General features: G+C 41.6%; 1 protein-coding gene and 1 long non-coding RNA gene across 9 annotated transcripts in view; one reads left to right on the top strand and one right to left on the bottom strand.

Moving 5' to 3' along the window:
- Positions 1-5,852: 5,852 nt before the first annotated feature.
- gata3 (GATA binding protein 3) lies at positions 5,853-21,783 on the bottom strand. Of its 8 annotated transcripts, none has more exons than XM_038738783.1 (7): positions 16,417-16,812; positions 15,914-16,280; positions 14,467-15,000; positions 12,398-12,454; positions 12,195-12,241; positions 9,801-9,926; positions 5,853-7,395 (listed from the first exon to the last, which is right to left on the bottom strand). In XM_038738783.1, exons 2-7 carry the CDS (start codon positions 16,146-16,148, stop codon positions 7,105-7,107), a joined length of 1,290 nt encoding a protein of 429 aa, XP_038594711.1. In that variant the 5' UTR covers positions 16,149-16,280; positions 16,417-16,812; the 3' UTR covers positions 5,853-7,104. The 8 variants fall into 8 exon arrangements, with proteins under 8 accessions (XP_038594711.1, XP_038594714.1, XP_038594709.1 ...); XM_038738786.1 differs by having other exon boundaries at positions 14,524-15,000; XM_038738781.1 differs by lacking the exon at positions 16,417-16,812 and adding an exon at positions 21,598-21,783 and having other exon boundaries at positions 12,195-12,454.
- Positions 20,623-23,170, top strand: part of LOC119918190 — a 64,244-nt gene continuing 61,696 nt past the window's right edge. Inside the window, exon 1 of the long non-coding RNA XR_005447401.1 lies at positions 20,623-20,930. This is a non-coding gene — a long non-coding RNA (uncharacterized LOC119918190). The remainder of the gene's footprint in view (positions 20,931-23,170) is intronic.

The following is a 23,170-nucleotide window of genomic DNA, read 5'->3' as shown; positions in this document are numbered from 1 at the left end:
AAAAGAGATAATTATCTTTTATCTGCTATGTTGTGACGGGAGATTATGGTTCAAATTTACGATTGTTAAGGAGACAATGCAACGCGAGGCTGCTCTTTTCAAAGTGGCGAGGGGGTCTCGAACAAGTGAGAGAACTCCCACAATGCCATGGCAGCTCTTCCCTCATGTTTCAGGCTTTAGGTCATTTAAAACAAAGGAAAAAGACCACAGTAATCCTATGATATTTTTGGGAGAATACAAACACGTATATAAACAGTATGTTATATCTTGTAATGAATCTGCTCAAGTAACCTCTACAGTACATTTAAGGCATTGTAGGAAATATATTTCACATATATTTAATTTGATGGCAGCATTTTTTGTTTTTTTATTCACTAGCTCAGAGATTAATTTCTGGCTGAGAGTTAGATTAGAAGATCAATATCACGGTCATGTCTGGCCATTAAATAGGAAGCTGCAGCCAGTTAGCTTAGCTTAGCTCAAAGAGTGGAAACAAGGCGGGATTGGTTAGCCTGGCTCTGCCCAAGGCAATGTTAAGGCAATACATCTTCATACTGTTATGGCAGAAAATTGTGTCCTCTTACATTTAATCTTTTATGTATGTTCTTTTACTATTATTTATTATTATTATTATTATGTATTGTGTTTTATCCTTAACCTTTCCTCTCCTATACTTCTTATGTTAGTCTGTCCACATTTACTAGGGTTTAGGTCAGCGCTGTGAGATTGTTGTGGTGCTTTCCTCTCTTGTTGTTCCTCTCCTCTCCTGGAATGTTCATTCAAGGCCGAAAGAGGATCTCTGTTCCCCAAAACATAGAAACCTAGACTGTGTAAATGATGATGCATCCCTTTGCTCGGGGCCAGACGTTAGTGACTGTCTTAGGAGACAGAACCTCTGGTCCAGCTGATTTGTGTTGTAGTACTTCTCTGTTTATTCTCTTTTGTTAAATAAATTCTTCAAAGACAACGGTTTGTTGTAACTCAATTGTTTGCTCAGCCCCTCACCAGGAATATAATTTCCACGACACATACCATCAACACTAAAATGTGGTAATTAACATGCTGTACATTGTTTGTTTAATCGTTACAAAAATCGAGTGTGAACATTTTTTGTGTGTGTGGGGTGGTTATGCCCTGTTCTATTTCTTGGCCAGGTGCAGTGACTTCAATTTTTTATACGGGCTAAATCAACCAGATATAGTGTGTTAATTAGTGAGCTTCAGATGTGCTGGTAGGCAAGTGTTTTCTTTGGACATAACCAGGCAAGATGTTTCCCCCTGTGTCTAGTTTCCATGCTAAGCGTTGGCAAGCTGTAGCCAATCATTTCATTGTGATTTCATTGTGTCAGAGCATTTGATTTATTGATTGCTGTCGAGTGTAAAGAAAATTTCAACAGATATAACAAAAACAAAATACCTCTGGAATACATTACCTACGCTATCTTTAAGCAGATTTAAGGTTGGAAAAATGGATCTTGTTCTATACTATCTGTGTCAGCTTGATCAAACTTTTCATTTAAGGTATATGATTATTACGCTGAATTAAATATTCAAACCCAAGACTCTTCTGGCTGCACCATTCCATCAACAATCATTAATGATGTCTGGTGCATCACTTAATTCAATTATCCCCAAATTCAGCTTACATACTGTATTTGGCATCTGTGGAAAGGTTGGGCACTCCTCTAGAATTTAAAATAATGTTTGGCCACACAGTGTGAGTTTGTAATGAATGACTGGCAAGTTGGTGAACTTTGAGGGCTTAAAAATGTAATAATTTTGTAGTTTTTACATTTTAGTGTCAGGTTTGGGAACAGGAAACAAATAGGCAAATTTCAAAAGTGACTTTCAGGAGCTTATTTGAGCACATCACAACTTATGAACTGCCACCTGTAGATTTGTGAATATCACATAAGTGTCAATGTAAAATGATTCATGAAAGTATTAAACACGACCTCACTTATAAGCTGAATTAATTGCTCACACCAAAGTAAATTTTGATGATAAATAACTAACTGTACAGAGTGTGCAGCCCGTTCTCATCTCAGGGCGTCACATACCGACGATTTGAGAAAGAGTGACAAAGCGTAGTTATTTGACGCTAGCCCCTACCCTTAGCACAACCATCAGAAATGTTAGTACCTAATCCTACGTCACTGAATTTATGCCTGTCGACCGGCTAACCCTACAGCTGCGCACATCGGCTTCACGGCCGATATGCTAACAGGTAGGGTTAGCCTCCCTTGTGTTGCTGCAACGTAGGAAACAGGGCCGTTTCATACGGACTCTGAAGGGTACCTGTAGCATAAAATCCTTACGCTTTGTCACGCTGTCAGAAAGCATCAGTTATGACACATTGAGATGAGAATGTGTTGGATAGTGATAAATGATGATCATTTTTGAATCAAGCTTGTTTTTATCATGACATTATTTTATCAAATTACAATTAAAGAGAAACTAAAGCACTGCTATTACGTCTTTTAAGTTTTGGTGAGCCCTCAAACAGTTCAAAATATGTATTCTGTAACAGACATTGACAGTCATAGACATACCTTGACATATTTTAACTGTTGGCTTGGCTTGAGAGACAGGAGAGGTATCATTAACCCACAACACTAAGCTAGCTCTCACACATGTGACCACATTCACATAGGTTGGTCTGTCCTTCAAACCAATATTACTAATACAAGTCTCAAGTATTTGTATGTGAAAAGACACTGTTACACTCCCAAACCAAGAGATGAAATGGTTGACAGAAACCATTCAAAATGTAAAGAGGGTTTGACACATCCTGTACAAGCACGTTTCTACTTCCTGTGGTGTGATGTTGATCATTTTTAGCACTGTGGGGAATTGTTATGAGGTGATTTTTTTCTCTCTCTCTTTACTTTGAAAACGCAAAATTCATACACATACCCTTGTTATCAAAGGTGTTATTATTTCATGTGAAAATTATAATATTAGAGGATTTTGGAATTTTCCAACCTTGTTTTCCCATGTTTTTGTGTCCATGTGAATAATTGGGACAAAATGTTTTAAAATTGATCTAGTGTTGAGCAAACGTGCTGCAGTTGACAGCAGCGAAAGAGGGCTGCAACATAGTCCTTGCAGGCAATGGCTCGGATTGTTATTACAAGTGTCTGACGACATTGTGGAAAGGATACCTACAGAGATAGACTGTTTTTAAAGAGTGAGATTAAAAAAATTTTTTTGATTAAGCAGAAACTGTCACTATATTGCTATATTTATTACTATATTTTACCTCGCAGAACATGGAAGTTGCTGGTTTACCGCTGCCTTGGTCAGTTAGTTTGTTTGTGTTGTTGTGTAATTTTGGTGTTTTAAAGGGTTAAAAACACCAAAATCACGCAATAACACAAATTAACCAATCAAGGCAGCGGTAGACCAAAGAGGTATAATTACTATTTTTGTCAAGGGAGTCGCATACACACAAAAACATTGGAAAAACAGTTTGAAAAATACCAAAGTTACCTTTTACAGCTTTTTAAAATTATTTCAAGAGACAAGGTTTGCATTTTGAAATAAAATTTTGATGAAAAAAAGGTGTATTTTTTGCATTCACTGTCAACAGATTCCTCCAACACGGTGACCCCATATTTGACCTGACCTCTGCTGATGGTGACACCGGTGCTGCCTGGATGAAGATGGACTATTCCTTAGAGCCGATTACACCCACAAATCTGTCATCATCCTCACCTGAAAGACGAGAGGCAGACGCTGGAAAAGAGGTAGACAGAAGGGGAGAGAGAGAGAGACAGAAATAAGTGGTTTGTGATGACGACGATGATGATGATGATGATAATGGAGGAAAGAGGAGAAGAGATCACAGAGAGTTCGTAAGTCCAGATTTATCCTCACCTGAGCCAGTCGCTGCACATCCAGTCACCCTTGGCAGACGTCCACGGCCAAACACCAGAGGGAAAAAGGTCAGCCAGGGGCCATGGGGTCCCACCACGGGGCAAAGCACTCCTCAATCCCTCTATCCACACACACACATACACACACTATTCCCACTCTCATTCCTCATGCCCCCTTGACCTCACTATTAAAACACAGGAGCAAATCTCCCGATTGGTCACAGCGGCTCAGAAACAAATGACGCCAAATACCTGACTTCTGTATGGCCTTTTCTGCAGGGATGCATGAGAGGGCTACAGCCGTCGGATTTGGCATTCCACTTGTGCAAATATATTCCGATATTGGAAATGTGGTTCCCAACAGTCCACATGATTTTCGGGCAGGGAGATCTGTTTGAGTTGTGTGGAGTTTACATGCCACAGGCGACATTTCAACAATAGTTACCAGAACAAAAAATGTGTGTTAACGGGACTGATATTGTGACAGAAAAGAGAAGAAATAAAGAAACCCATCTGGTTAACTTGCGGCTTAATCAAACCAAAGACAATAGTGGAAATTTTCTTCCGTCCTAATGGGATGTCTTGAAGTAAGCACCTTTTTATTTACTTCTGCATCTCATCAGGGAAAAATTACCCGAATGTTATGAATCCCCATTAGGATAAATGGCTAATTGTTTTTTTAAGTTGTTAGTGTTTTACATGCAGTTTGTTTTGTTTTATTTATTTTTATGTTTTGTCCTTGCCCAGGACACCATATTGGTTAGTATTTTTCTTTTGTTGTTTTGTGGATAATATGACAGATGTTGTGTTTATGACACAATCAGATCAGATTATTGTAGCAAATAATTAAATCATTATATAGGCCTACACATTTTCATCATCTATTGCTATATTCCTATTTTTTTGGTTGTGCGTTCACTTTGTACTGCACTTTTATCACATTGCACTGTTATTTTAAAAGGTAAATCTCTGTCACATATTAGGCTAATTCAGACATTCTGGCCACCTGTGGTCACTCACTACTGGTGTGACTGTGCCAAGTTTGTTTTTCACCTCTATATGCTATGCTCTCACAATAATAGCAGTGTCTAATCTGTAAAAACGAAGCTAACAGAGGTAGTTTTGTTTTTCCGTTTCCTGCTACAAGTCTGAAGTAGACAGTAGTGCATTGTGGCATGTGGTCAGTTTTTGTTGTGTCTAATACAAAAAGATGTCATAGAATTTAAACATGGAGGAAGCTCCATGTTTAAATTCGACCACTGACTGTTTTGACCGCTGAATTACCCACTAGGGGGTAATTCAGTGGTCGAAACAACGTAGTTCCTCTTATTTTCCCAGATGAACATTTGTGATACATATACCAACTGAACTGTGAAGAAAAGTGTTCATTAGTTTATAGAAATGTTCTACAGCTAAAGTGAGGACTTTTTGAATGAGTAAAATACTGTTTGTCTAAGTTTTTTCTTAATATTTACAGTCTGGAATAGACAGATCTGACTGTAAATAAACATTTTAGCTTAAATTTGCAAAAAAAAATGTTTTATCAAGTTTCAGCATTTTTCATTTAGATATTTATAAACGATCTGAAGTCCGAGGGAAATGCTTGAAATAATTTTGTTTCCTGATGACTAATCCTTGCTAAATGAATAATAGGTGTTTGGTCCGTGTGTACAGTGTTGCGTGTTGGTCGATGTGTATTCATGTGTCAGTAGGATGAGACAAAAGCTCCTCAGCCCACAGTAGCTGTGTGGCTTGGCCTCTCTGAACTCTGCCGTTTGATTTGTTCCTCCATTGCCACTGTTTATTTCTGCTCTTCCTGTTTGTGCTCAACTGACCGTAAGAGCTGTTCCTGTGAATTCTGGGTAAAATTTAAAAACGGCGGGGTTCCGCTGGTTGTGGTGGGTAGGTGGGTGGAGGGGAGGTGTGCAATGTGTGAAAGATGAGAGACAGAAAAGACGGCTCTCGACCACAATGCTAACATGTCAACAGAGATTAAACTAGTTTATTATTTTCAAAGAGGGAAAAAAAATTACGAAACAAAAAAGCAGTCATATTTTACACTAGTGATTATTATTAAATTTTTACAACCATTCAGTCTGCATAACATAAAGAAATAATTCTACATCTTTGTTTATTTCGTATTTTTGGTACTCTGATTTATACATACAAATAACAAATACAGGAACTTTTTTCACAATGCATATAATCTGTGGGCAGGAAGAAAGTCTTTCAGGTGATCAAATGTGTGTGTACGTGTGTGTTTGTGTTTGTGTGCGTGGATGTATGTGTATGTACGTGCGTGCGTAACACAAACCAATTGCCCGAGACCTATAGCACATCCAAAAAATAGAGAGAGATGCCTGCAGCTAGAGCCGCTGACTCTCTGCAAACTTAATGCAACACAATTCACGCAGGCGAAAACCAAGGCCTGCCCTTTTTCAAAAGTCTCTCCTTCTCATCTTCTCACCTCCTCCTCCCTTTTTTCTTTACTCTGAACGTCCTCTCCTCACTCCACTGGCGGCAAGTCTCTCCACCTGCTGCGACTCGTACCCTTCTTGTCGTTAGCTGCCCAGGGGCATGTTTCCTTTTTTTCTTACTTAATTAAAAAGTCTTCATTAAATGTTGTGTATTTCATACAATTTGTACAAATATATTCAACGTCTGTCTCTCCTCATCTTCAAGAAGAAGAAGAAGAAGAGGAGCGGGGGGTTCCTGTTACACAGGTGCAAGGTGAAGAGAAGCGGGTTTGGAAAGTTAGGAAGAGAGCGTTGTAAAAGTTTTTTTAATGTCTGTTTTTGTGATGTTCGTGTGTGGAAAAATGGCTTTTTGTACACAAATGGAGCTCCTTATCATGTGGATCAGCTGGGAGGACAGCCTCGATGTGGTGGCGGTGGTGTGGGAGTAGAAAATGTTCTTTCTCTCCCGGGCTGAGGAGGGGGAAAAAAACTTCCCCCTGGAGGTCAGTGCGCCACAGTCAAGTCAAGTCTGCAAAGCATTCACATCGCAGAGGTACACTTTGATTTTATAAAAATAAGATACAACTGAAGACAAAGGAGCCTAAAGCCTGTCATTCTCGCACCGCAGCTCGGTGGTGGGACAGGATAGCTTAGGTCGGGACGAGGAGCAGTTTTATTGTCTTTTAGGATATGGAGGCAGATCAGCAGAGGTACCAAGGGATATGGTGGTGGCGAGGCCGATGGTTCAGGGGTGGTGCAGCAAAGGGAGGTCTAACCCATAGCTGTGACCATACTGGAAGGGTGGTGGGGAGCAAATGGGAGGCTCGAGGAGGGGTGCATGGGTGTGGGGGTGGTCAGCATGTGGCCTGAGTGCGAGAAGGGAGGGAAGGATGACATGTGGCGGGACAGGGCGGCCGGGCTGAAGGAGCTGCTCTTGTCCATCAGGCTCTTAGAGAAGTCGTCCATGCTGTCTTGGGACTTTTTGCTCTTCTTGGACTTGCTGGACATCTTCCTGTTCCTGGTCTGGATGCCTTCCTTCTTCATGGTCAGAGGTCGGTTGATCTGCTCTCGAAAGGAGACAGAGAAGATGGCAGATTAGTCTTTTGTTGCAACCGATTCATAGCATTGCGTTCACATGCAAAATGGAAATTTTAAAAGCGGAGATTTCAACATCGAGACATTCGCAGTTATGGCTCCATTTATATTAAGCAACACAATGAAAAAGAAATCTTAAGTGAGGGTTGTCACCAAGTTTCAAAATAAATAAGAAAATGTGGCACACACTGAGCTTTTAGTTCTCTTTGAGGCAGATTTTGGGGTTTTAGGGAGACATAATGATATGTAATGGAGTTCCATTAAGAGGCAAATCTGACTGTCCCATCCTGAAACAGAAGATTGTTTATGTGTACTCTGTGTGTGTATGTGTCGAACATTGTGTGTGTTGGGGTGGATTTAAATGTTGATTCCTTTAAGCTGAACTGTATCTGAGGCTGTGGCTATGCCAGAAAGAAAGAGAGAAAAAGGAAAGATGGAGGGGGTGGAGGGAAGATGGAGAGAGCGTGTGCAGAACAGAGACGGAGAAGAGTCTGGCAGCTAATGTGCAGCCAGTCGACCACAGAGACACATGGCCATGACGACCGCCGGCATCGGCCAAGTCCTCCTCTCCACCCTCCTCCTCAACCGCGTGGCCGTCTCCTGGCCAAAATGGCCCCAGCTGCCATATTCCTGCATAGGTTTAGCTGGGAATGAGAGCTGGATGATGGAATTCCGGCTGTGGGCAGGATTATGAGGGGAGGTGGATGAGGCCGACTGGCTTCCTGATCTTTCTGAGCGGTTCTTCCCGGGGAAATGGGAACAGGGATTTCTCCCTCGCTCTCTCTCGCACTGTCTGAGACATTGGCATTTTTCACTGACTCTTTAAGCAGAGTGGCCTCGATGATTAGTGGAGGGCAGAGATCTGTCCCAACCCCCCCGTCCCCAGTGATGTGGTTTTATTCTCTAAGATGTGGCTCCATACTGGGGGACTTTCTCTGCCTTGCTTCCAGCTCTGAGGCATGCTACACCCACCTAAAACTGGTTAGGCCTGAGCTCTTTGATGCTGAGATGTCTACCCTCTCACAGAGGAAGCCTTGGGCCTCCGTCCTGCGCTCGGCCGCCGCCCCCATCAAACAAAAGCCAAGTCAAAGTGTTTGAGTCAATGACCACAGCAGAATACACAATGTAGCCTCTCCCATCACTAGCAGTTAACCACCTGAAACCTCAGCCCCTGCAAAGAGGTGTCAAAGCTGAACACTGTACTCCACTCAGAGGTAAATAGATGAGAGACACTTTTCACACGCGGTCAGTAAACCCCTGATTACTACAAACAGGCTGTCTGCATTATAGGTGTTAACATGGCCTCATGATTGTGGCAACCTTTGTCTTTTCACAAGTTTCTTATCCAAAACAAAGCTTATGGGACAATAGACAGCTACCATCAGGTGTTTTGGGTCAGTACACACACATCAGGAGCACATGGAGACGAGCAGGAACTCCGCTAAATTCTCCATGAAGAATGTGGAATTTGTTTAAAAGGGAGCAAGCCCCAATAGAAGTCTGGATTTACCAAAATAAACTAATTGCACAATTACGCAAAGGTCGGGGTCAGTTCAAATGCTAATATGTAACTGGGAAATATTATTCTTCTCTCCTTTTAACCTTGGTCTGAATCTTTTTCTGCAGCGCCTATCTGCCAAGAGTAACATGGGAAAATGATTTAACAGGGAGAGCTTGCGTGACAAGCAGGGCAGGAGCAGGATACTCTTCCCCTTACACACAGGGATATGGGATATAGTCAACCTTTATCTGTCATCCATGAGAGGGGAAAATATTACCTACATGTGGCTTCAGAGCAGTTAGCCTGGTTATTATTATTATTAGTTTCAACTACAATGGCGTCTGATTAAAAGTGACAGCTTTGTGCACAGGAGAGGAGAGAGGGGGAGAGATAAACGAGTCCCTGGGGTTTTCAGATTGAGGATGTGAAATGATGTGGTGAGGCACTAACCAACCCAAAACGAATCAGGCGGATTGGTGGTCAGAGGGGGGACTCCAAGTCCCTGGTGCGCTTGAAACCAAAAGGCTAGAAATAAGGAAAAAATCGGCCTGGAAATTAATCGAATTTTAATTAAGCCCCCCTTCTTTAATATTCAAAAGCAAGGCGGCTGCGGGCTTAGTTCACTACGGTCTTACACATTTTAGATTCGCACTTACTGCCAATAAATCATATTAATTCTACAGTATTTGTTATCGCCTTGCCCCCGGAACCTCTCTGCAGGGAGAAGTCAGATAAGGGAGGGGGGGAGGTGCCCAGCACGACGTGATGAGAAAGAAATAGAGAGGGTAAGGAACATGGAGTTGAAGAAATAAATATTCAAGACAACCTTTGATGGGTTAGTAAGATTATCCTATGAAGGTTTATTACTTACATTGTGCAGTTTAAAGTAGAGGCCGCAGGCGTTACACACCGGGTCCCCGTTGGCGTTTCTCCGCCACAGCGTCGTCGTTGTCGTTTGACAGTTTGCACATGACGTCCCTGCCCGCCTGGCTGCGGACTGTACAACAACACAGAAAAGCCACAAAACAAAAACGTCACACGACCACACAATAACCCAATCAACATGAAGGTTTATTCTAACAGATTTAATACCAAGATTCAGGGCTTCCATTCAGAAATTGATTTTAGGAATGAAATGTAGTTGGGTGTTTTATTTGGGCATTTAGGAACTTTGACTAGACGCCCCAGTGCACGTCTTTAGGGCACTTTAGGGTTGACCAGGAACAATATGGGATTCAAATTCGCATCGCGATAAATTTGGTGTTCTGGGATGTCTGTGTAATTTTAGCAGCCCTGTATACATGGTGGCATCTTGCACAGTAGCCTAATACATCTGCATCAAATGCAATGAAGAAAAGTTTATTTCATTTTCTTTCTTCTTTTTTTTTTCACTTGTTGTGTAAAGCTATTAAATTGCTAAAACCTGGTCGAAACTTTATTTTGACTTTATCTACACTCAGTGTCCACCCATAGGAATTCTTTTTTTATATCCAGTGCAAGCTGAAAATAGTTTAAAATAAAGACAGAAATCCCAAAAACAGAGCTGCTTTCACTCGGGGCTAAAAATAGCGCCATAGAGCACATACCTCCTGGAGAATAAATATTTACAGAAGACATAAAAGCAGTGCCTTGAAATGGGAGAGCTATTAAATCTGATTAAATGTCTCCTTAAAATGTGTGTTTCTGCCACGGAGGCTTGTTTTAAATGTCGACCTCCTGACTTAAACAATTGAATTTTTTTTCAAAGGGGCCTGAACGTGTTCGTATGGATTTGGTATCAATAAAATCAAAAAAGCGCAGTGGACTTTTTAGTTTAGGTTTTTAAACATGGACATTATGAAAAGAAAATGTGAATATATGAAGCAGTGAAATGAGCCATATGGAAATAATTGCAGGCCAATTGAAAGCATGATAAAAAAGGAAAATGTGGGTATTTTTGGCTTCGCTGCAGGCTACTAGCAGAGTAAAACCCTCACTTCATCCTGACACAGTGAAAGTCATGTCTTCCCATGGATTTAGCTGCCTGTCTCACAGCCCACTTTTCTGCAGTGGCTTGACATTGATGTTATAATCTCTAAAAACAATCAATAGACAGGTGACCGCAAAGGACACACTAACGTAAAGGACTACATTATCTCTGGGAGGGATTTCCAATTATACACATGTGGTGGCCTAATAACCCCTGCTGCTGTGTGCTGTGAATAACCAATCAGATTGGAGGAATAAACCTTATTAAGTCTATTTATGGTGTGCGTATTATGGCTGTAATCCCTGTCGTCTTCTTTGCTTTTTATTGCATTTTCTTGCAGTATCACAATCCTTTGACTTTTTTCACCCTCTTGATTTAGAAAAAAAAAAAGCCAATTCACTAAATCCTTAAATAACTCAATGTTTTCTTCCACCAAAAGGTTAAATTTGAGGTGTGGTCGATGTGATGACTTTTACAAACTATCAAATTAGTGGGTCATATTGGTCATAGATCCTCCTCTGATGTCACTTTCTGGCCTCCAAATGAGATTTCTGCCTAATCTTCAACATCCATAAATACAAACTACTAGGTCAAATGTGGCCTGACCATCCTCCTGTATTTAAGCAGCGTTTCTAAGGCTAAACAAATCTCAAGTCGTGACTCTGTGTTGGGCTGGCTCGGACTCCGCAGCCTTTATGTTTTGACTGGGGAAGCGGGCTGTGTTGTTAAAAGCGACTTATCTGCGCTGCTCAGATATCCGGCAGCCCTTTCCTGGGAAGTCGGGTTTTCACATTAGAGGCGAGGCAGAGGAGAGAAGAGGTCCAGGGCAGGACTGGACAGCCATCTTTGCCTCGAAAGATTTTTTTTTTTTCATAAGAAGGCAGGGGAACTCCTCTAAAGCTCATAAGAGATGCAGCTATGAAGCAAGGGGCTTTCCCTGAAATAACTGCAAAAAAAAATATCTCCATGCGAAGCAATCTTAAGAATTGCAACAAAAAATAGCCTACCAATAGCCCAAATATATCCTAAATACTAAAATGTTAAAATAAAGTTCATATGATGGAACTCATTGTGCGTTTTTGAATGCAGGCCTGCAGCCACACTGCAACAAGCTACAGTGGAAGCAGTTTTCTCTATAATGGAGGCAATGCATCTCCAGAATACACATGGGGCCTATTGTTTAAACAGAGTACTCTGTGAATCAATGACAATTTTAGCAAATAAAAAATAGCATCGTCATTGCATTAAAAAAAAAACTGTGCAGTTTTTTCTATGGTAGTATCTGAAAACAGAGACCTGCACTTGTCGAGTCAATTTCCTGCAGCTAATAGGCCTACTTCTTCCTGGATAGGGGAAAAACAGAGAGAGAGACGGAAATGTCATCAATAGAGAAATGTGGTGAAGACGTACCAGCCGCCGCTTGGGTTTGATGAGGGGGCGATTCTGCCCGTTCATCTTGTGATAGAGTCCGCAGGCGTTACACAGATAGTGACCCGTACCGTCCCGCCTCCACAGCGGAGTCGACGTGGCCCCGCAGTTCACACACTCTCTACCTTCTGCAAGAGCCAACACATACACACGCACGCGCGCACACACACATAAACACACACACACACACAACATGGAGACATGTTCCAGGTCAGTTAGTCCTTAAAAATTAAAAATTAATTCTTGGTGAAGCTTATGTAATCTAAACTGAAAGTAGAAAAGGTTAGTGAAAGGATGAGATTTTTAGATATTTATAAAACATGTCAGATGAAATATAACATTACAGCATCATTACAGCAACAAATTTCAATAGCCTACTAAATATAATGCAACATTGCCAATATAAACATGCATTTTACTGCAGCAGGTTTTTTGTAACACACATTAACACACGTGGTTAGTGTTGGTGGTGAATAAAAACAGTTGTGTTAAGGTCCATAAGGCAGAAATCATTTAAATAAACCACACAATCTCCAAGCTACGTGTCCTTGAACAGGATTTTCAGACTAAGCAAAATGCACTTTAGTCGGGCCTTCTTCTTTCTCTCATCAGCCAATTTCTCCTTTAAATAATAATAAAAATAATTTGTCTAAGTATATTATATTTTGTTTTTGAAATTATTGAGATGGTGTTCATGTTTGACTGGCACTTCTCTAGTGACACCGACAGGTGAGACGCGCACTAACAGTTTGATTATAGTATGGGGGGGCTGAAACTGAAACAAGGGAGCTGCAGTCACATTATTTGAAAGCAGAGACTCACACAGCGCTTTTGTGCAACGCCGAGAGCCTTTTGCATTTTCATGCAGCCGCACTTCCCCTTTTTTCGAGCTGCAAAAACACGCACAGCCCGACTTCTTCAAGAGAGATGCATCAGACCGGGTCGTACCGCGTTTAGATTTGATAGACATGCAAGCACAGGACGTGTGTGTTACTTTCTAAGACTGGTTCTGAAAAGAAACAGGATCTGTGTCGGATCCAATGCATAAGACTTAAACAAAACAGGCCTCTGCAATGCAGAGTTTGTATAGGCCTATTGCACAAGTTGTGTTTAGATTTCAGAGAAATGCTTAAATGCTTTCTCTGAAATAGTAAGTTTGAAGCACACACTGCACTGATAACCTCATTAAAAAGGAAATATTCTTCAGATCGCGAAATATCTTTAAATGCACATTATCTAACATTATACTCGAATTAAAATCTTTATTTGCATTAATGGCCCATCGTATGATGCTGAATAATCCCGATGATATGCATCAACTAATCCACTGTTTTCTATAGCCTACTCCCATCAAAGCCGCTGATATTAATCTCATTACAGAAAACTGGTTTTCAGCTGCGCAGCAATAACCTTAAAAATAATTACCCCCCTCACAATTTGGAAATATCTCCCCTCACTCTCTCTTTCTCTCTCCTCTATCGGTGGTTCGTGCACTGAGCCACGGCGACGGTTCACCCGCTTTTCCCTGTGAATGAACAAGCAGCATCCGGTGCTCTACCGCTGGGTAAACAATGCAACTGTGGCGTGCACTGGTCTGACAGTAATGGGATTATCTTAAACATATAAACTGGGCGACACAGCCCGGAGAGCTGGCTCCCCCCCTGTCTCTCTGTTCCCCTGTGTTAGTGTAGAGGAAGATGGAAAAAAAGACCAAAATTAATCTACGAATTCAACTCTGAACTCGTTTACGTCATGATGATTTTATTTAGCTATTTAGGGGGAAAATATCCATTGAAGTCTGGGAAATAGAGTTTTGTTTCTTTTTTCAAAAAATGTAATTCAAGATTTTTCATATTTATTTTAAATATATTGTAAGTATATACTTATTATTATTATTATTATTATTATTATTGTCAGATGATGAAAGAAAGCTTTGAGGCATTTTGATGCGGCTTTTATAATACAGGTTGACCTGTGTGGCCTTTAGCCCCACAGGAGAGCTTGTTCGTGTGAGGGATGGATGAGCTGCTCATGGGCATTTTTTTTTTTTTGTATGAGATTAAACATGGCTGATCATTAAGGCTGCAAATCTGGGGAATAATGTTAGATCAAAAGGGAATGTAATAAAGCGCACGCCTACCTGAACAGGACCTTGTTTTTGGTCTTGTTTTGGAACCATAACTAGAAGGTGACCCACCTATCAGGCTACTTGGTGGGAAGAGGCCTGGGCCGTATTCGGGGACATAGGATGGGTATGTGGCGATGGGGTGGTGGGCAGAGGATGACCCTGCTCCGATTGATGCCACGCTCCGGCTGTGAGCTGACTCCAGTTTCATACTCTCGGCCAGGGTCACCTGGTACTTTATGCACTCTTTATCTTCCTGCCGCCCGGAGCTGCTGGAGCCCGGGGTAGATATGCCTGGGTCCGGGGATACATCTTTCGGAGGGGTTGGGGGAAACGTGAAGAGATGTGGACTGGAGTGACCGGTGGACAGGGAGGAGGAGGAGGCCGGGGGATAGACGGACAGGCTGGCCGGGGAGCCGTGGTGCAGGGGGTTCTTGGGGAAAGGGCTCAGGTTCCACGGAGAAGTGCTGTGGTGCGGGGCAATGCCTTTGCTCCCCTCCAGCCAGGGCAGGGAGCCGTGCAGTAATGAGGGGCGGCACACCTGGCTACCTGGGCAGCACAGAAACACAAGACAACATCACAATCTGACCTCTGTGTGCAACAACAATAAATACATATTAATTCCTTTGCCATTTACCAAGTGTAAGAGTCGAGGTTTAAGTATAAACAAGCAGAGAGATTAAAGTGAACACATATTTACGCACTGATTTACCAAATACATTTACTGACTTCATTTCATCTTCTTTAATTAGTTTAGTATAGCTTTGGTTTCATTTACTACTTTCTGTCGCCGTGTAGAAATCATTCGATGACCTTTTATGTAGAAAAATTAGAGTTTCATGTGGCTACGCACGTGCATAATTTTGCTCGCTACATATTCCATTGAACAGGCCTTAATGCAACACTGCATACTTGTCACAAGACTCAAAAGAAACTACGTCGTGATTGACTGTTAAGGAAGTTAGAGGCTACAATATAGGGAACTTATGAATAGCATGATAATAAAGATAAAGATTGCACTCGGAAATGAAAACATGCTACCAACCAAAATATTCCAGGTGTATCTGTGACTTCTGTGTTTGTTTAAATAAGTAAACACTTGATTGATCCAGAGAACAAATTTCGCACGGGCTTTTGACATATGAGTCAGCTGAATGTAATTTTATGTTTGTGAAGTTTACACGGGAATAGGCTGAGATATAAGCGGCAGACAGCAACCAAATACAAACGAGATGCAAACTATACATATTTACGGCAACATTTCAGCTCTCGGGTTTTATAGACAAAGTCAGCTAAGGCCAAAACCAAAACCTGGATCTGGATCACAGTCAGAAAATACAAATAATTCAAAACACAGTGACAGTAATTGAGCATTTGCTGCAGGGATAAATTACGCACACTGATCTAAGCAGGATAATGTGCACATTATTAAATAAAAGGCCTAAACAGGCCGTTTACTTACTGTGTGGAGGAGGAGGGTACCTCTGGACGGCTCGGACAGAGTTTCCATAGTATGGAGAGACATGGTTCCCCTGTCCATCGATATTAAAGAGTACATCCACATCGTCAGCTAGGGGATACTGCGAAGGGTCCATGTATGAGTGGCCGAGGCCTGGGTGATGTGAGCCGGGATGCTGCTCGTTCAACACCGCGGGATGATGGCTCATCCATCGTGGCTGATCCGCACTTACTTCCATTGCTTTGCTTTTTTCTTTAACAAATGTTCATGCACGCCGAAGCAAACCAGTACAAGTCACAAGATAAGAAATAATCTGTCCCAAATCCGTATTTTTGTTAAATCCACAGGTTCCGCGCTTGCTTCCGATCACCTGGAGACAGAGAGCAAAATTTATTGTCTTAATTTCTCAAATTTGTTCACATGCACCACGACTAAAACAGGCAGGAGGCTCACACATATGTGAATTTACCCGGATTAAAAAAGATATATTTAAACACGAAACATACCCCACATTACAAATGCAACAAAGGTGTTGACATATAAATACGTCCAAAATGGAATCCAGTCCCACGCAGAGTTCCTGAACTTCTTCCTTCTCAGAAAAAAAGGTCAATGTTTCAGCCCAGCTCAACAAGTAGTGGAGGTTTTTACGGGCGCAGGGCTTGTTTGCAGTGGATGGCTTCACCGCACACTGACCAGCACCAGCAAGTTAAACTCACTGATCAAATCTCTGTTTGTGCGCAGTTGTAGCCCTCTCCATTAACTCCGCTCCTCTCTCTCTCTCTGCTTTCCTCTCGACTGTGTGGCTCTTGCTCTCTCGCTTGCTCTCTCTCTCTCTCTCCAGCTCCCCCTTTTTTCTTTTTCTTTTTTTTTTTTTTTTTTTTTTTTTTTACAGTGAAGGCATTCTTTCAGGATGGCGCCAGGCAGCTCAATGCTTGCAGACAGCTGTGGCGCGACGCAACTTAAGGAGGGTCTGTCAGTGTCATCAGTTAAGGGGAGGGGCCTGCCCTAATTGAATATAACGTGGGCCAGGAGAGATGCAGAAGTGCTGCAAGATTTTTTTTCAATGACCTTGCCAAAAAAATATATTAATCAAATAGGGATATTTCTGTTCAGTAGCCTAGGCCTTATTAAACTTAACACCCTAGTTATGTATGGAAACATAATGGGGTGCTATGGGAGTATAGGAAGTTATTGTGGCACCTTTTAAATTATATAAGACATAGACATAGTAGATGTAATATGTACATAAATATAAATAAGCAATTAAAGAAAAACAAACATTTTTAAAACAGAAAATGTAAACAGCAACCCCTCATAAAGGCGTCTGAACCAATGATTTAAAATGAAATTAGTAAAGAACACTGACATATTTGGGTTTTAATATATAGGCCTACGTCTGATTACACCATCGACTAAAGTCTGCACTTTTACAATCAGTCTGCTGCATTTTAAATGTGCACATCCGTAGCAAGTGAAAAAGAAAGGGCTGCAGCAGAGCCTGTTGCTCTGGGCCAGTGGCAGGTTGTGGGACATGTACGCTCTTAAAATTGTGACAGTGCGTCCTCTCGCGGTGACAGGCACATTATCCTAATAGCAGATCCGAATTGAACCGATCTGCTCAACTTGAAGCAGGCACGGCAAAGGACGCCTCGAGACTGAGCTTACAGTCTACAAAAAAAAATTAATTTTTAATTTTTAAATCCTAATGTAGGCTATTACTGCCTGTCAATTAACTTACTCAGTATCTGTGCAACAATCTGCCCACTGCAGCAACTCAAACAGACAAGCAATAATCGGCCATGTCATTATTTATTCAAAACGGTGCATTAAATGTAACACGATAATGCACACGGGGATTTACCCCACCTCGCTTTTCATTTTAATTTTTTAATTTTATCAAATAGACTAGCAACTATAATTTAAAGGGAAAACCTTTCCCTCCAGATCAGAGAGGAATTCACCCTGAATGTCCAGTGTCATACGGGCATGATGCCGTGCGTCTGCGGCTTTATTCACTTTATTGCGCGGGAGAACAGGGGCTGCTCCTTGGGGACGTATTTTATGTCTAAAGCCCAGTTTGGCTTCTCCATGTACTTTCAGATTTGCTGTGTGTAATAGTAGCGTAGGGTGTGTGTGTGTGTGTGTGTGTGTGTATGGGGTGGGGGGGTAGTCTTGGCGACGCCACTGGATGTGACGTCACCGCGGTGTAAACAGTCAGGAAATGAGCCCTGCGCGCAGTGGGTGCAGCGGGAGCGCGCACGCCCTTGCACCACGTAGGTATCAGCATTATCTTGTGACAGTCTTGTATCAGGTAGGATCGGTTTAATGAGGGATTCACTGGCTGCACAAAACATGCATGCAATGGACTATCAGTAATCAATAATAAGATAATCGGTTAGACTAAGGTTGTAATTTAGACGTTAGTATGACCCACATGTTCAGGTGATGGCTCCATTAATTCCCAAATTTATTTCCCCCTCTTTGATATCGAGGTTGTTCTCAGCCGGGCGCGTGGGAGCACAGACTGAGAGAGACTTGGCAAAGCGTCGTATTTTTCCTCTCTAGGATAGCCCTACCTGGAGAAAGAGAGAGAGGCAGAAAGAGGGAGCGTTTCTCACTCAGGCAAACCTGAGACTGAACTTGGATGCAAACCGCTGTAGCTGCCATTGTCAAGCTGTCAGCGGACTCGTGTAATTATCCTCTTGAAAAGTATCGCGGAGCCATTATCCACAAAGTACCCGTTATAGGTGCTCAGAGGCAACACATGACGGTAAATGTAGCCTAAAATCCCGATTATGTTTTTTTGTTTCTTGACTGGATGTATCGAAGCTTAGAGAATGGGACATGGAAGCCGTCCCATGACTTGATTCCCAAGCCTCGGTGTCAATAACGCCGGAGCTTATTCAGCACGGAATAAGACTGGCTCTCTTAAAAAGTTGTCATTTATAATCCCAATCTGTCTCCACGAATGGAGTACTAGCTTCAACTATTTTTCTCTCTGTGTGAGAGAGAGAGAGAGAGAGAGAGTCTAAAACAAGCCCCTACATTAGTCTATTTTTTTGCTAAGTTGACGCCCTACAAATAGCAGCGTTAGGTTTATTCATAAAAGTAGGCGAGAGGCCAGTCTGGCTTTTGATGGCAGAGATAATTTGTGTGTGAGTGATTATGTCAGCCAGCTCTGATTAAAATCAAGACATGGAGTAGTTCCTTTTTCTACATTGCGCCTGAGAATTAAGAGACGAACAGATTATTCAATTGCCAGCATGGGGGATGAAATGTTTCAGAAAACGTGTGTGTGTGTGTGTGTACTTTGGCCTAAACTTCCTGTGTATCAGCAATTAGAATCATTGTTTTTAAATAATTTTATAAATAACAATTTCCTGCAGCCAGCTGATTAATCAGAGGGCAGAGAGATAAAAACACACAACACTACATTATGATAGTAATATAACACCACAACTTCAATACTAATAATAATCCCCATCATCACCCTATATGTTCCTATATTTAAAATATCAGCACATAGCCTATGCAGGCAATTAAGAAACAAGAGCAGATACAATTTACAATATTAAAAATAAAAACGTGTGTGTGTGTGTGTGTGTGTGAGAGAGAGAGAGAGAGAGCGCTTTGATATTTGGATCCATGTCATAGTTTGCTCACACTTTTTCACACATTTCAGCATATATTATCCAAAATAGCCGCGACTAATATCAACCTTTCATCATGATAACAAAATTAAAAAAATAAAAAGCACGTGAGGGCACATGACAGGAGGAAAACACACACGACATATGTTACATGTATGAATAATAAATAATAAAAGGAGCATTAAACCGCCCTGATGCTTCATGTGTCGTCTGACCTGACAATGAAGATGCAGTCTGATTAAAACTGCTACCGGCTATGGTGCACTTGCACTAGCCTATATTTTACTGGTTAAATGCTCATTTATACATTTTGAAACTGGTATAGCACCGCAGGTAGCCTCTATGTTACAATACTTACTATGTGAGTCATTTATCACCTTTCTTGTCTTTTCAAGAAAATAGCTGCTATTCTGTCAGCATGTGAACCAACTCGGCTTCTTAGAACAAAACGAGGGCGTCAAATTCTGCTTGTCGAGCGCGTGAAACTTGAAAACAGAAGTGGATTTCCTAGAATGATTTAAAATGAGAACATGAGCTGGATAGGATAAATCATCTTTTCTTCGAGTGTAAAAAAAAAAAGGCAGCACTTTTTTGTGTGTCATTCTTCCAAACGAAAAAAAAGAAAAACAAAACGGTCTGCCAATTGACTGACTTGTGATGCTTATCTGTGTCTATATCGCTTCTCGCCAGACGCTCTGATGTAATCTTTCATTTGACGCGCAGGGGCCTTTTCACCTCTTAGCCTGTACATCCCCAACAGAAACAAAGTCATTCATATTTTTGGCTGATTTATTAATTCTGGTTTTACCGCTACACCAAGTTATCAACACTGTAATTTGACTCAATTTAAATTTTGAGCTCAAATTTAATCCGGAGTCTGAACGTCTGTGTGACAACTCCCGTAATGACGTGCGAGACAAAATCTCGATACTGACACGAGATTCAAATGAAACCACAGTACCTGCTGTCCTTCTTTGTCACGCACGGGGCCCGTGGTGGATTTTTAACCCAGTTTAAAAGATTTTTTTTTAATTTAATAACATTATAAAATTTTATCCTACCCCAGTATGATTATTTTGAAAGGGGGGGAAATGACAAAAACATATAGGCTACAATAGCCGTTGGGATCAATACAAGGTTGCACGAGGACTTCTCTCGCGCTCTCTGTGCATGCAAATAACCGTTAGAGCTCTTGGCCCGTGACAGTGCGCCTGTGATGCCCTTAATTTGGCATCCTATTCATTCTAACTGCGGCTTTCTCTCCGCCATATCAAGAAATATCGACCAAAGACGAGATGGAGGAAATTAATAACGGGGGAAACGCAGCCTCAGCGAGCCCAACTCCTTTTTTATGACCCGCCGGCAAGGTAATCAGATCAATTTCACGGCTTCTATGGGATTCTGCCTATACCACCAACCTGAGCGGTAGGTATGGCTAATAGGTCGTTAAAACCCCTCATCTGCTCTATTTTGGGAGCTGGTTTTGAGATGGGTAGCTAAATATTTAAAGAACTGCAGTTGACTGTCGATCAGCCTTTTACACATCAATCCCAAATCGAGCTGCACATGTGTGAACATGAGCGGAAAAGGCGAGCATCGCTAATTATTACCACAACAAAAGTCGCTTGTTTTTGAAGAATTAGCAGCGCCTTTCGGTCAAGAACAAACGCACCAGCTCGCAACGATGTTAAAGGCAACAATGGCGGTCGTTATGGATGTTGTAGCCAGTAGGTATCAACACTACAGCCCTTTTTTCAGCAAGTGCACACAGGCGATGTGCAGAGACATGAAGTGTAACCGGCAGCTTCCTCTCTAGCTTGAATGAATTCCGGCAAATGTGCAGCTTTTTTTCGTTTTACCTCATTTATTTTCATTTAAGAGAACGTGCAAACCCGTTCACAAAAGTTTCTCATCATTCATAGACGAGCAACATCAGTGAGCTCTCACATACAAAGCCGCTGAGGGAAGAGGCAGCCTATTGGACAGAGCATTTAGGATGCACCGGCTTCAGAGCAAATCTAAATATTTACTGACCTGTGGTGGACGCTGGACGGATGGAGGCGTTTTTTCTGCAGATGTGAAGAAAGAGTGACATAGAGATGTGGGCGCCGATGGCATTTAGAGAGAGACAGAGAGAGAGAATGAAAAAGGGCGAGAGTGAGAGCAGTGGACGGGGAAGAAAAAAACACACACATACACAGCGGCGGCGGTGGCGGTGGTGGTGCGCGCGCCCTCGGTCCCGGAGTCACATCTTCGTAACACACCGCGAGGAGAAACGCGCGCATAGGCTAGCGGGCAGACTGCACGCGCATATGGGCCAACCAAAAGGCGGCCTCTTTACCGTATGCTGTACTGTGCATGCCAGCTCTTCCGGGTCTGAAAGCATCACAAGTTAGGGGAACAGAAACCCAATTAAAAAGCAATAGAAACAAACCAATGTAATAAATGATATTGCAGTTACAATATAAGTCATTGATTTACTGCTACCAAATATATTGCTATTATTATTTTTATATTATTATTTTTTTTTGTCTTTTTGTTTTTATAATATTTTTATAGCTAGATAAAGGCAAGTGCAACACCTGATCACACCAGGTGACGCCCACAGTTAAAGGCCAAATATAGATGCCTCCATAATTAGATGTAGGACATAAAAATACTTTTTTTCATCGTTACAAATAAGAAAAATCTGTTTTAATGGGCCTTTTATATTATAAACGTGGTACATTTTGTGCTTGAGCAATGCAGAATTCCGTAAGTGTATTATCTGTACAACCACCTTTATAAGAATGATGCCTGTACAGTTTGTGCTCTGCAGATATTCCTGTGCAGAATACAAGATCTCTCCGTGACATAAAATGTTACACCTCCTTTTGTGTTGGAAGAGGAGCCCTTTCTCTCCTCTGCCACAAAGGACAGGTGAAGCCATAGCTGGTGACTAATCAACACCAAAGATCCGCGCCAAACTCCACAGCAATTAGAGCTCCATTTGAACAATGTGTAAGCAAACAAATCCGAATTCTTTCCGTATCAATATGGTAATGTGATCAGAGCAGTATTGTGGTCTGGTGGTTTGAGCAGTTGTTCTGAAAATGGCAAAGCTTCCCCATGCATCCACCACTAACCCGGAGCATATAGAGGCCTACTAGCCTGCTTATTGACACCATGGTTCATTGAAAGGAGCACCAAGCAAATCCGATCCTTCTCTGTGTGAAGCACTAAGGAAAAGAGAGAGGAGAGGGAGGAGAGAGAGGATGCTGGAGGCTTGGTATCTATCATGTTGCGCCTTGACTCTTCGAAGGAGAATGTAAACTGATCACACCCAAATCTATCTTTGGGGAAGAAATTCAATTAAGGTAATAAATTAAAGATAATTGGCGCAAACCTCGTTGTATAAACTTACAAATGCGACTGCAGCCAAATGTGTCTTTTTAAACCAATGAATAATTCAGTATTTCCACGCAGGGTAAGCAGAGCTTTTCATTTATGGAATTAGTAGCCTTTTTCAATATCTAAATAGAAATACAAAACAACATATCCAGATAGTAATGATTTTATTAATCTGCTTTTGACGTAAATGAAGTGCTTATTTTTGGAATTATTAGTT

This window comes from Micropterus salmoides, unplaced genomic scaffold, assembly GCF_014851395.1.
Source record: "Micropterus salmoides isolate LMB-PRFRI ecotype aquatic unplaced genomic scaffold, ASM1485139v1 Ms_hic_scaffold_23, whole genome shotgun sequence".
NCBI lineage: Eukaryota > Metazoa > Chordata > Actinopteri > Centrarchiformes > Centrarchidae > Micropterus > Micropterus salmoides.
Note: the sequence above shows the minus strand (reverse complement) of the source record. Positions and strands in the feature narration are given on the sequence as shown.

Coding starts and splice junctions, on each gene's coding strand:
- gata3 (XM_038738781.1), bottom strand. CDS start 16,148: ATGGAAGTAAGTGCGGATCAGCCACGATGGATGAGCCATCATCCCGCG. Junction 12,455..14,466: donor AAAAACAAGGTCCTGTTCAG/GTAGGCGTGCGC, acceptor TGGCTCTTGCAG/AAGGTAGAGAGTGTGTGAAC. Junction 7,396..9,800: donor TCTACTTTAAACTGCACAAT/GTAAGTAATAAA, acceptor TTTCGAGAGCAG/ATCAACCGACCTCTGACCAT.